Here is a 15110-nt window from a genome sequence, read left to right as displayed (position 1 = left end):
TAAGGAATATTAGCTGCAATTATGCGCAATTTGCTTCAAGCAATCTATCAGAAACGCCCGAATTTTTGGAAGAACAAACATTGGCTCTTGCATCACGATAACGCCCCAGCTCATACATCGTTGCTTGGGCTCGATTTTTTGGCCGAAAACAGCACACTAATGATGTCACAGCCACCGTATTCCCCATATCTCGCCCCATGTGCCTTTTTCTTGTTCCCAAAACTGCAGAGGCCCTTGAAAGGACGACGCTACGCTACGATTGACGAGATAAACGACGGCATCGAAGGAAGAGCTGGACAAGATAAAAAAAATTTTTTTGAAGTGCTTCGAAGATTGGAAAAAACGTTGGCACAAGTGCATAATATCTCATGGAGATTACTTTGAAGGGTTGAATAGTGTCAACACCAGGACGAAAAAAGTAGTTAGAGATATCTCTGATGAGTTTAAAGTTTGAAGTATATTAGCGCGGAGACCACTCTGCCTAGTTACTAGGCTGTAGAAAATATATATATTTATATATATATAATTGGCGCGTACACCATTTTTGGGTGTTTGGCCGAGCTCCTTCTCCTATTTGTGGTTTGCGTATTGATGTTGTTCCACAAATGGAGGGACCTAAAGTTTCAAGCCGACTCCGAACGGAAGATATTTTTATGAGGAGCTTTTTCATGGCAGAAATACACTCGGAGGTTTGCCATTGCCTGCCGAGGGGCGACCGCTATTAGAAAAATGTTTTTTTATTTTTTTATTAATTTTGGTTTCACCGAGATTCGAACCAACGTTCTCTCTGTGAATTCCGAATGGTAATCACGCACCAACGCATTCGGCTACGACGGCTGCGGCGGTCTTGCTGTGCTAAAAAAGCATCTGATTGGCAAGTTACTTTACTAAACACTGACGAGATCCAGGACAAAACACAACAACAACTATTGGACCAACAGTTTACAGAATAATATTAAACGAAATTCCCCTGGAGACCCTTATCACCTTCCTTAACTCCTGACCCCCGAATGCCGCTATCGGAGTCCAACCATCACATACTGCAGACGAAGAGCTACCTCACAAGACCCGCGTAACTTTGGCCCAATTACGTCCTGAATATTGCAGTATGGTAAACTCCTATCCAGAACCGACCCCAACATACCCAATACATTGTGAAAGCACACGGCACGACACGAACCTCCTAACCACATGCCCTATCAAACCTACTCACTTAACAGCCCTCTTCCCCTGGACCCAGCATGTTGAAACAGGACGTTTTCTAGGTATACCATTAAATGAGTTCGACTAAGACGAGATCGGTGACTACACCGCACTCACAGCGTTTAGTAAGCTGCTGCAACAACAACAACAAAAACAAAACATTTTTCGATAATCAGCATAGAGTAAAAACTTACCGTAGTCAAAAAACTCTTTAATGTCATTAATAAAACGGGAAAATGAAATGTACTCTCCTGTGGGATACAAAGAAAGGTACAGAAGTGTAGGATTTAGTCTTTTCAATTTGTGCATAGGATTTTGTTTTGGAAAGATAGGATCTCAACCATGACTTGAAAATTAAATGAAAACAAAAGCACTCAAGTTTCCGCGATAGGATACTGTGCGAGACAGCCTTAAAGGCTTTTGAAAAGTCTGTGTACCCATAAAGTCGACTTGACAACTATTCATAAGTCCAGAGACACAGTATTGCGAAAATATCTCGAAATTGGACAGTGGAGCGCCCACAGATAAAACAATGCGGGTCCGGGTCTATTATATTCTTGATGATAAACAACAATTTATTGTGGACTATCTTTTCGAAGAGTTTGGAACAGTTAGTTAGTTTCGAAATAAATTTATTATATCTAACAGCGTTCTTATTTCGAGAATTGTGAATTAGAGTGATAGATGGAAGCTTCCAGTGGTCAACAAAAATACATCCGTAGAATGGAAAAGATTAAAAATTAAATTCAATGGCACGCATATAGACGAGCTGCATTTTTTCAGAAAAAAATAGGAAAACCCATCCAGTTCATTTTATCTGCCAATTAAAGCCAAAGTCAAAGAACAATTTTTAAATAAGGTTTCTTTTTCCTTTGGCAAACCATTTATAGCTTACTCTAAAATAGGAAGACCAAAACTATTGTTTATCTGTTGGGTTGAGATAAAAAATTATTAAAAATAATTTTATTAAATATCTTTCTAATTGATTGTTTTTACTTTATTTATTGATGCGTATCAACACGTGCCGGCCATTTACACCCAGTAAATACACATAAATGCTATACGTACACACACATAAATCATATCGTGTGCAATCATCTCACGCATACCATTATTATTCTCTTCCATGTCAGATCGCCGCTTATTTTCGAACCTGATGCCGCTCCCACCACAGCCACTTCAGCGACTGAGGCCGAAACAGACGATGCATTGCCCACACGCCGGCTGATAGTAGAGGGCAGAGACGCTGCGGGTATTCCTACAAAGACAGCAGGTGCTGACAGTGGCCAATCGAATCAGTCAAGCGATGTTGAGGAGCTACAATACTATGACAAAGGCAAAATGTAAGTATAATTCCGCTTTCCTATGTACGAGTAAATGTAAAATGTATGTATGTACCTTTGTATCAAAGTTGCTTTATGACTGCCATAATATTATTATTATTTATTTTAATTCAAATATATTACCTGCTCATCGTATGGCTTTCAATGCAGGATCAAATCAATGACACGCGCTACTGACCATCTCAAGTCGCAGGATTTCCAAGTTTGCATCACCATAATTGAGGCACGTCAGTTGCCTGGCCTCAATATGGATCCAGTTGTATGCATTCAAGTGGGTGATCAAAAGAAATACACGAGCGTGAAGGAGAGCACCAATTGTCCGTATTACAATGAGGTGGGTTGAAGTAGCTTTATTTTATTGATGTAGATGAAACTTGAAGATATGTATTTCTTCATTCATTTTGCTATTTCTATTTCTTTGTGATTTCTTCTATTCTGCAGTATTTTGTGTTTGACTTTCACATGCCGCCCGTGATGCTTTTTGATAAAATTATAACGTTGTCGGTGAGTAGAGTATGTTCTAATTATATCATTAACAAAGCTTTTGGTCGCGTGTTAGAATTTCAGCCACATAAATACGATAAATTAGATTAATTGACAGTCGTAATCCATTTGTAGTAGGCTGGCAGACATACATGGCGTATGAGCAACAACGTGCAAAATCATTTCTGTTTACGTATGGTTTAGCCACAGAATTATGTGAAGTTCTTAGAGGATTATAGGCTCCCAAAAGAGATAAATAAGTGATTATCGCAGAGCAATTAGCTTTTGCCCAAGCTAAATATTTTGTGCACAAATTGAATATTTATTAGCTAGACGTCTCACGGGTGATTGACAGTAAATAAACATGTGCTTGGAATAAAACAATATTATTAGATGAGACAGAAAGTTCTAATTCTTTTGCGCTAGCTATTTTTAGTGAGATCTACTTCGCGATACATACATACATATAAAGAGTCTTACTGTGTGGTGGTTCAAAGGTGGTATTATGCTTTAGAAAAAGGAGGAAAGTAAAGACAAGAAAGAAAAAATAAATAAATTCAGAAGCTTTTTTTGTTTTTTTTGAAAATTTAAGAATTTCAGGACTTTTAGCTTTTAGAAGCTGAAGTGAATATAAAATATATGATTTTTAGCAGCAATAGCAAAACTCAGTGACTCAGTGAAGTAGACTACTCTACCTGCTACGTATGTATGTACAGTTGCATGCTAGCGTTTCGCCAGAGCAGTATTTTTCACTGATTCACTACATGTATGTGAATATAACTCGAACAATTATTTGAATCCCACTATGAATTATTAAGGGGTTTCGTAGCGTAGTTATAAAGAAAACGATGAGTACTTTTCAAAATTTACCTTTCGAGCGAGATGAGTCAGCAACAATTGAAGAGCCGAAGGAGACGCTGGTGTTGTAAGGAGGGCTCAAGTTAATAATAAAAAACCTTAACTAGAATATGCGCAAGCCGGGTTTTCGTTATAAGTGAGGAGTACAGTTATTCAGCAAGGATTTTTTTTTACAAAACAATTTTTTTTTATTCTAATTTTTTTTTAATGTTTTATCCTAAATACTTAAAAAGAAATTATAAAATATTAAACAAAGATGTATTTTAAACATTTTAGATAGATATCACATTTCAGAAAAGAAATAAGTAAAAAAGATTAATATACATATAAAGGGTTTTCCAATAAGAGCGGGTAGAGATGCAGAATGTCAATCGTGGCGTTTGCTGTGTGGCCCGTAGCGCCGTCCTGCTGGAACCACATGTCATCTAGGTCCATATGGTTCAATATGGGCCATAAGAAATTGGTTATCATCGTTGTGTAGCGCTCGCTGTTGACGGTGACCGCCTCACCAACGTCGTTTTCAAAAAAGTACGGACCAATGACGCGGCCGGCCCAAAATCCACACCAAACGGTAACTTTTTGAGGATACATTATCACCTGGTAAACCTCGTGTGGATTGATGTCGTCCCATATACGGCAATTTTGTTTGTTAACACAGCGATTCATCCAAAAATGCGCCTCGTCAACTAAAAATGATTTTTCGCCCAAAACTGGGGTTCTCTTCCAAACGATTCAAAGCCCAGTCAGCGAACAAACGGCGTTGTGTATGGTCATCAACTTTGAGCTCCTGGGTTAGTTGGATCTTGTACGGGTGTAGGCCCAAGTCCCGACGCGAAATTCGCTAAGTTGAAGTCTGCGAAAGGCCAAGTTCTTGTACACGGCGAGGAATAAACTGCCTCAGGTTCAGCTGTACACTTTCACGGACCGCGGCAATGTTCTCCGCTGACCTTGCGTTCCTTGAACGTACGGGTGCTGATTGTTTACTGACCCGGTCGTCTCAAATTTGGCCACCAAACATTGAAGAGTCGACTTTGAAGGGCCACCACGTCTACCGAAAAATGGGCAACGTTTGCGTTAATGAACACTCATTTTGATAATAAAGTTTTATCATTTGAACGTGCTGTTCAATCGTGTAACTTGCCATGATGATTTGGCATAAGCAACTGAATAATAAACAAAAGATTTGACAGATCTCGCCGAACAAAATGGCTGCCACAGGGCGCTAAAATCGACTCGCGCCAATTGAAAAACCCTTTATAATCTGTTTCTCAAATATTTTTTTTTCATTATTTTAATTTAAAAAAATGTATAATAATATTTACAAGTAAACAAGTGAGACAGAACTGAGTATATTGCACTTCAAAAAATAAATAAATGAGAAAAAAAACCTTAGGGGGGTGTTTTTCAAAACTTAAAAAAAACGTTTCCTTCAAAATGTGTAATAAGAGAATGTTCAAAAAAAAATTTTTTTAAGGCATATTTCATCCCCAAAAATTAAAAAAAAATATTTTAAAATGATTTCAAGAGCAGAATATATTTCACTTTACCAAAATTTGCAACAATGAGTACATTTTAGAATTATTATTATTTTTTTTTTTTTTTTAATTTTTATTATATGCAAGCCCACTAAAGCAAATTTTCAGAAAAATTTACGACAAAACCCAAAAATCGTGGATATCTTGACATGGAACCGCTCTATAGCGGTAAGAGTTGAATGTTAGGGTTTCGCAATATTTTCTCTGCATGCACACAAATGAACATAATATTGTGGGGATTACTGAAATATTGGAAAAATAATATATATAATAAAAAAGTCCGAGGGAGAGTATTTCGAAAGGGATCGAAGTAATTTTTTTCCAAAACTTTTTCACAAAAAGATTATTCTTCTATGATTTTTCTTACGAATTTTTTCTTTAAAATTTAAAATGTTAAAATATTTTAAAAATAGTTGAAAGAAAGAATATGTTTATTACATAAAACCGTAGATATTACAGTTCATGCAACAAAGAAGAAAAAAGATGAAGAAGGAAAGGGGTGTCTTTCAAAAATGACAAAAAACAAAATTCTCAAAAAATTTCAATTAAAAAAAATTAAATTTTTATCATAAAAAAAAATAATTTAAAAGGTTTATTTTATTCTAAAAAATTAAAAAAAAAATTTAAAATGATATAAAGAGGTGTGTTTTTCAAAAAAGACCACAAAGTTTAAATACAAATTTATAATTTTTTTAAGTATTTAAAAAAAAATATATTTTGGCATAATTTCCAATATTTTTTTTAAACAGGGATTAATAAAATTTTTTTAAAATTTTCTGCAATTTACCCTCCAATACTCAAGCCTGCATATAAAGGGTGGTTAAATTTCAAGGGCCGATGTTGAATGTGAACCACACCACGTTTTTTTCTGCATTTCATTTGACATTTTTCAATTTCAGACTAACTCAATTTGAACCATGGAAAGATACACAATCGAGCAAAGCGTTAAAGTTATTCAGGCTTATTATCAAAACGGCCGTTCAAATCAAAATGCATATCGAAGAAAATCATCTTCAGTGATGAGGCACATTTTCACCTCAGTGGATTCGACAATAAGCAGAATTGCCGCATTTGGGCGAATGATAATCCTAGAGTGATTGCCGAAAAACCAATGCACCCACAAAGAGTGACTGTTTGGTGCGGTTTATGGGTCGGCGGCATCATTGGGCCGTATTTTTTTCAAAGTGAGGCCGATCAGGCAGTTACTGTGAATAGTGTTCGCTATCGTGAGATGATAACGAACTTTTTATGGCCCGAAATGGAAGATATGGATGTGGACGATATGTGGTTTCAAAAGGATGGTGCCACTTGTCACACATCTAACGAAACAATGACTTTTTTGCGCGAAAAATTTGATGGCCGAATAATCTCACGTCGCGGCGAGGTTGTCAATTGGCTGCCAAGATCATGTGATTTGACACCGTTGGACTTCTTTCTTAGGGGTTATTTGAAAGAAAAGGTGTACGTCGATAAGCTAGCAACAGTTCAAGAGCTAAAGGATAAGATAATTCGGCCCATTAACGGCATAGAACCTCAATTATGCCTCAGCGTCATCGAAAATTTGGACCATCGGATGGAGGTGTGCCGCCAAGGCCACGGCGGCTATTTAGCCGATATTTTATTTTACACGTAATTGAGCTATACCAATATAATCATAACAAAGAGAAATTACCCTAATTTCCTAAAAAAGTTGTATTTTATTTAAAATCAACACCAGCCCTTGAAACTTAACCACCCTTTACATAAATTTTCAGAAAAATATACGACAATTTCCGAATTTCTTGAGCCACTTAATATGAGATCATTTAATATGCGTTTTTGATAGGAACGCGCACAAAAAATACGATGATTATACAAATAAACTTTTAAGTCGAGAGTTACAAATCGAATTTGTTACAAAATTGTATTAAAATTCTTATTTTTAACAAATTTGTTTAGCTTCAAAGGCAAAACGCAAGAGCAAATAAGTTCCCAGTTCTATAAAACTCGAGTTACGTATTTTGGAAAGTAAGTCTTCAAGCCAAAAATAAGGGAATTCTCAAAATTTCGAATTAAAAGTACTAAAAATAAATAAAAACTCGAACTTTTTTTTTTGTATAGAAAATTCAACCAAATTAAAAAGCCGGTGGTGGGAAAGGTGTTCGGTTTGTAAAATATTGCTCCTTAAGTGATTAATATTTGCAGCAGCTTTTCTTTATCGAATTTATCTATCCATACTTTTTCTGCTTTACAATTCAAAAATGTATCAAGAAAAAAATGCCACACAAGCCCTTAAAATATTAGCTTACTCAAAATATTAGCTAAAATTATATAAATACAACTAAAAGTATTTATTTCATTCAACTCTTAAAACGCACCAGCTATTAACAAACAACCGACAGGTATAAATGATTTAATTAATTGCCGCTTGTTCCACTCAATTAACGCTGATCAACTCTCAACGCCTTCACAAACTCCCGGCAAACTTTAATTAAAGCATTTATAAATAGATTTAGTGTCCGAGTAAGAAATTTAGCTGGCATGCTGGCAATACCAACAGTCCATTTTATAAATATGTATTTATCACCAACTGAAGGATAAGCAAACTCAAAAATAACCAACAACAGCCGAGCATCTTTATGATTATGAGAAGTTAGGCATAACAATGTATTTAAGCGCATAATTGGAAAAGTTTTGCATATCTACGACAAGATTGAGAGTATTTGCACATTGTAAGCGAATCTAATTAGTAGGTTGGCACTACATTTGCTAGTGGGGCATATTTTAATTTGGAAATACACAAACATACATACGAGTAAATATATACAACCGTAAATGATGAAGTTTATGTAAGCAATGCAGAAATGTTAAATTTTGCTCCCATTACACTGCCCAACACTGTTTATTCAGCATAAAAAAACGTTGATAGTTATGAAAGAAGATGCTCCCAGGATCTACTTTGGTGAATACAGTACAATTCTAGAGGGTCTGAGCTTTTTCTTATGGATTGTTAAAGTTTTAAAAGTTTGCATGAGGCGCGAATAGTTTATTAGAAAAAGTATGTATAGAACGCCTTTAAATATAATTTATATCCTCAGATTTCTGTCGTAGAATTTTAAGAGGTATTTTTTGCAGTACATTTCAATCCTCCGCCTCCTATCCCAATGGGCGTTTTGACCCTTTCTCAAAAAAGCAACTTCATTAAAAAGATTTAAATTACGCCACCCAAATATTAACCATTTAATAGATGGGATAAGGTGAGTGAGTAAGAAAGCTTTGTTTAAGCTAATATTTTCGCAATTGGTTCCATTAGGAAATTGAGGCAAGAAAGTAAGATAGCAGACAATGCTTGGTTTATTTTTTTAATAGTTTTAGCTAAATGTTTGGGGCAAATGAGCGGAGGTAGCACGAGAACCCAGAAGCACTCTATTTTTGTTCCCGAAACAAAATTTCAAATAATTTGAAAAAAAAAAAATAATAAAGTACTGTTTTATGTAAGATGTATTGTTTTTAAAGTCTGACTGAGATTGGCAGAACGCTCATAAGAAACATATTATAATGTAAAGTGGCTTTTCATGTTAAATTGATGTTATAATCACTTAAAAGAGAGCCACAATGACTTGTCAATCACTCCTTATTTAATACAAAATGGTTGTATATATTTTCAACTAAATTTCAACCGTCATTTCTGGTGCTCATAAACTTGAAGTAAACTTTCCATTTAATAGAATTTACAAATTTAATATCCCGTCTTTTCCATACATAGCACACAAATGGCTTAAGTGGTCTGGAGCTCGAATAGTTTGGGTGTTTTCAGGAAATTTTTTTACAATAAAAGAAATGAAAAACGATATTTACATTTTTTCCGCTTTTTATTTAACTTCTTTTACATACAAACTTGAAAAGTTTTTATTTTTTTAATTTTAATAATTTTAAAAATGGCGCTGAAGTTGACCCTCCCGAAAAATTAGACCTGGACGGTGTTGTCCATTTTGGCTCTTCTTTTTATCTGAAACACAAAACCCAAAAATATTATTAATAAGTATGACTGTAGCTATGTCCCGTAGAATAGCACAAAAAAAACATTGACAAAATGGGGCGGTTTTGAATTCGACACTCTAAAAATCGATATTTTTTCTTCAGTGCTTTAATAAAAAAAAAACGAAATAATTGAAATAATAATATGATTCTAGCACGGCCGATAGCCATTGATGTTGTGAACAACTCAACAAAATTTCAGATGATTCGGTTGAATAGTGTTTTTTTTTTTTTTTGACAACACCAGACCGATAAAAGTAGTTTCGAGATAAATGAGTTTAAAGTTTGAGGCACAGGAGCGCGCGTTTCTCGCTGTACCTAGTAAATGGGCAGTAGAAGCTATAATACTGGGAATTTCTGCATGAAAATTTCACTGTATATTCCTAAGATACTATACTTTCGAAATATCGAAAAAACGAAAAATCGATTTTTTGAAATTTCTAGACCACCGGATCCCCTTAAAGCAATTCCTGATATTTGCGCACAAGTGAGTAAAACCAATATGTAACTCTTTCGATGTTACTCACTACGATGCACAAAATGCAGAGGAGTGGCCATCATCAGACCGCTAACTGTCTAATCAGCTGTTGAACTGCCTGACGTCAGACTTGTCAAAACTGCGAAAGGTAAAGTAACTGTTTCGGGAAGACGCGATCTTCAGTATTCAATTCGCTTGGTAGCAGCCGAAGCTACTCTCATAATTTTGATTCGGACGGCACACCTGCAAGCGACCAAAAAAGCAGCATTTGAATGCTGTTGAAAATGCAACCAAATTATTCAGGGTTGGCTGCAAATAGCGAAAAGATGCATTTATTGGACGCATTTAAGAAATCTCATTTATTTAATGCAGTCATATTATATTGTTAAAGAGGGTTTTTTTTATTCAAAATATGATATTTTCGTAAACCAGCTATAAATTCGCGCACACAACTTTTGTTCTAAATTTTATCATCGGTCCAGTTAATGAATAATTTCGTGCTGTGATTTCAAAAAAATTGTTCTTATTTTCGATATACTCTGGATTGCGAAGTATTGAGATTTTCCAAAACCATTTAAAACTGCCTCTAGTATTGTCAATTCAGTCAATTCTTGTGATTGATGCAATGCTTACCGCAGCCAGCCTAGTTTTGTTCACACCACTTCAATTTTTTCACCAGATTTCGACTTCCATATTTAAATACGTATGGGAAGACAGCGCAGTCTTGTTGTGGAGATCGTGGGCTTCAATTTCCGGTATCAAAAAGATGTTTATCATGGCGCCGTAGTGTTCGTCATTCACTGTTACATTGGCGCCAGCCTCGCCTTTGAAGAAATATGGATCGATGATTCCTCCAGCCCATAGACCGCACCAAACGGTTGTTTTCAATAGATTTAATGGCACAAGTAAGGCAATTTTGCTTATTAAGTCAAAAATGGGGCTCATCACTAAACACCATAAGCTGGCCTGAGGGCACGCTTTTCATAATACAATTGCACGATTTGTAAACGTTGTAACGCGTAAGTCTTCCCACGATGAAATGTCAATGAATACTGAAAAAATTCTGTATTTAGTTTGACAGTAGTCACGCGTGATCTGTCAAACAAACCCTATTGGAAAAGGTAACTCCAATCTGATCACCCTTCACTTATAAAGTATCGGCAGTGTTTTTCTTTAACTTGTAATTTTTGCTTAAAATTACTGTTTATGGAGTGTTTACTGCTAAGGAAAAATGGTTAGTGTACTACTGAAATATCTTCATAAGTAACCAAGTTTTACTACTTCTGAATGTATTAGGCATGAGTGAAATAAAAAAAATCGTATATGCTGGGATATAATATTTTAAATTTAAATAGATTTCGGTGAAAACGTAAGCTTAACGGCGTATAAAAATCAGATGCAAAGTATTCATGAATCATGGTTTTGGAAATTAAACATCAATCTCAGTATGTTTTTAAATTCTGTTGACCTCTATTAAGTTTCTGGTAATAGAAACAATTCGAGTATCCAGCATTCTGAGATAGTCCGCATATAATAGAAAAGTACTGAACAACGCAGAGATCTGGTGGGAATATTAAAGAAAATCCCCTCAAGGACCACGGGGAACTCAAAAAACTCTACATAGTGCATCGAAAACGATAGAAAATAATTGTTTTTGTTCCGATGACAGTGACCGGAACGATACGGATACATGACGTGAGCGACACGGATTTATATTCGGCCAACGAATGTCACTCTAGAGGCATTCCCCATATATGGATATGCTGTTACAGCAGCACATGGTTATTAATTATAAAATTAATGGAATACTTCAAACAGAAGTGTGTAATTCGAGAATCGAAAGGCAACCTGGTATCTTCGTGGCTTTAGGAAATTGTTAGACGAAATAAATTTAATTGATCTGATATATTTCCGTATATACAAATAGGTGTATGTACATTCACTGAGTTTTGAAATTTATAATGCTGAAATGACAGAGATATCAGTAAGATATGTATTTAGTATATTATATGATTAATGTGTAATATAATATACTCAACAAACCACTATCTCCGAAAAATTTCAAAAAAAAATCTTGTACCACTCATTGTTCTCCGACTCGCTTATAAATAAATACATATAACTTATGTAAATTATATTGTATATGTATGTAATATACGTTTTATATAGCACAAAAAGTACCTTAAATATACCTCACATTTGTTCCTAGGTTATACAAGCAAGGAAATTTTTACGATCTGGCACACTCGTGGGTTCCTTTAAGATTGACTTATCGACTGTTTATGATGCGCCGGGTATTAATTTTTTGAATTTAACTAAAAAGTGATCTATGTTTTAACTTTAATAAACGTTTTTAAATTCTTTACTATGTATGTATAAGTGATCTGCAGTTTTGTCGTTACTTTGTTGAAATTTATTAAGTAAAAAAAAATTGTCATACTTCGATTCTTTTCTTTCATCTTTAATAAACCTGAAATTCATCAAAAATAATTTACGATTTTTTAAACCAAGATCTAGGCCTATGTAAAATCTGTCGCTGAGTATGAAAATCTACAAGATTTTTTTTCTGACATGCAGTTTTTGAGATACATATAATAGATATAAGTAAATAATTGCTGGCTGTTTGGTAGAGTTGCTCCTCCTATTGGTGGTGTACGTCTTTATGTTTTTCCACAAATGTAGGGACCTACAGTTTTAAGCTTTGTAAAGTAGATAGTTTTTTATTTTGTTTTTTAATGAGAAGCGTTTTCATGACGGTAACACAGTCGGAGATTTGCCATTGCCTGCCGTGGGCCAGCGCTATTAGAAAAAACTTGTCTTATCATTCGGTGTTTCATGACCACATTGGGTGTCAAAGCCGGACACTTCCACGTCTAACACATTTACCAATGCATTAGACTACCGTGATATAGACTATACACATTTCTAATATCTGGAAAATCTGTTAATCAATTATAATAAATTATATATAAAATTAGAAGTAATTAAACTTTCTATCTTGTGTTTAAAAAAATTAAGTAATAAAATTAAAAGTTTTTAAGATGTTTGTAAATTTTAGAAAACTAAGAAATATAGAGAAATCACATTTGGAAAAACATTTTTTACTCATTTCTTAAAACTCAAATATCTAAAAAAATGCATCATATAAATGATATAAATCTTTAAGAGCACCGCCCTCGAAAATTTAGGATATTTTGAGGATTTTTTTTTCTACAAAAAAAATTAAAAACGATATTTAAATTTCTTAGGCGTTTTATTTAGCTGCATACAAAAATAGGTTTTTTTTTTTTTAATTTGAATAATTTTAAAAATGACGCTGAAGTTCACCCTCGCGAAAAATTGGTGTTGTCCTTTTCGCTCTTCTATTTATCTGAATCACAAAAACCACCAAAAAAATTATTTATCAGTGTGATTGTAGCTATGTCTCGTACTAGAATGAAAAAAAATGGCTCGGTTTTAAATTTGAAACTCTAAAAATAGGTTTTTTTCTGTTTTTTAATAAAAAAAAAATACGAAATAATTTAAATAATAATACGATTGCCATTGATCTTATGAATAACATATTACGATTTCAGACGGTTCGGTTGAACAGTGTTTTTTTTTTTTGACAGCACGAAACCGAAAAAAATAGTTGGTGATAAATGAGTTAAAAGTTTGAGCTACAGAAGCGCGCGGACCTCTCTACCTAGTTAAGGGGCTGTAGAAGCTATAATATTGGGAATTCCCGCATGCAAATTTTACAGTATATTCTTATTCCTCTTATTCTTATTCCTTCGAAATATCGAAAAAATAAAAAATCGATTTTTCGCAATTCCTAGACCACCAGGTCCCTTAAATAGATATAAAATTTATTCGCATGAAAGTAAAAATACTAACTTTTGTATTGGCCATACTCACACACGTAAAGTTAAATAAGTGACGAAATTAAAATCAATTATTTTTCATATCATTAGTTGGTTTTCCTAATAAAAAATATTTTTAATTTTTTTTAATTTTGAAAATTTAATAATAAAATAAATAACAAATGAAATATAAAATAATCATAAAAAATATTTTTCTATTTTTTTATATTTTAATTTTTTAATTTTTTTATTTTAAGAAAATTATTTTTGGTTTTATTTGATATTTATTATACCTATTAATAATTTTACAAAATTAAATCTAGATAAAGCAAAATCATAGGGAAGTAAATCTTAATTTACAAATATTAAATATAAATACTTTACAAATATCTTAAAACTTTTTAACACTATTGAAAAGATGGATCTTTTACCGTTATTTGGCGATATCTCGAAAACTGCATACAAAACTGAAAAATTTTGTGGATTTTCCGACTCAGAGACCAATTTTGCAGAGGAATTGGATGATCTGATTATTATATTATATTTATTTGGCTAAAACTAGTGATATCTGTTTGTTTCATGCAACGAATTTCTATATTTCAAGCAATTGTTCCTTATCTTTCTTCATATACACAACACTGGAACGCTCATTCAGGAAGCATGCACAGCCGGTCTTATTGTTGTTTTTAAAATCACTTTACCTTAAATTCCATTCACAGTTAAAGTATTGAATACATATACATACACATATGTATATACGCACATGCTTGATTCAGTCTAATCGCATTTGTTCACATGCACATGACGAACGGAGTTTCGTTAAGCTAATATTGGATCACTCTTTCGTACATATATATCTATCAATGAGTACTACGTTATTTTTGCGTTGAAAATTACCTTATCAGCTTATCGAAAGAAAACAGCGTAGACCAATTTTTTTTTTTTTGTGTCTTTTTGATATATGACGCGTTGAGTGAGGATATGCCTGCACTGGTTTTGGCCAGTAATCTTATCCGATCATCTCCATATTATAAAACTAGGTAATTAAATTGGAGTACGTTACATTTTTTTGTATTATATATATTTATGCAAATATTAAACGGAGTAAGATTTCGGAGTATCGAAAATTACTCCAGGTCTTTGAATTTCCCAACGCTCTAGGAACACAGTTTGGTAAACTAAAACTTGAAGGCAAAATATTAAAAATCTTCGGGTAAGTCAAGTCAAAATATTTGTTCAATTTCAAAGAAAGTCGCTACTTGATACTCTAGAGAAAGCAACTAAAGGGCTCGTGGTCACTCCATATATTGTATTTAATAGCTCAAAGTCTATTAAACAAATAGAAGCTAAT

At 33.8% G+C, this 15110-nt stretch overlaps 1 protein-coding gene across 1 annotated transcript in view; it reads left to right on the top strand.

The window, feature by feature from the left end:
- LOC128858223 (otoferlin-like) overlaps positions 1–15110 on the top strand; it is a 192099-nt gene that overhangs the window by 144553 nt on the left and 32436 nt on the right. Inside the window, exons 9-12 of the mRNA XM_054094303.1 lie at positions 2337–2546; positions 2697–2880; positions 2988–3050; positions 12127–12211. Of these exons, the coding sequence (XP_053950278.1) occupies positions 2337–2546; positions 2697–2880; positions 2988–3050; positions 12127–12211 (542 nt within the window). The remainder of the gene's footprint in view (positions 1–2336; positions 2547–2696; positions 2881–2987; positions 3051–12126; positions 12212–15110) is intronic.

This window comes from Anastrepha ludens, chromosome 3 (genome assembly GCF_028408465.1).
Source record: "Anastrepha ludens isolate Willacy chromosome 3, idAnaLude1.1, whole genome shotgun sequence".
NCBI classification, from domain to species: Eukaryota; Metazoa; Arthropoda; class Insecta; order Diptera; family Tephritidae; genus Anastrepha; species Anastrepha ludens.
Note: the sequence above shows the minus strand (reverse complement) of the source record. Positions and strands in the feature narration are given on the sequence as shown.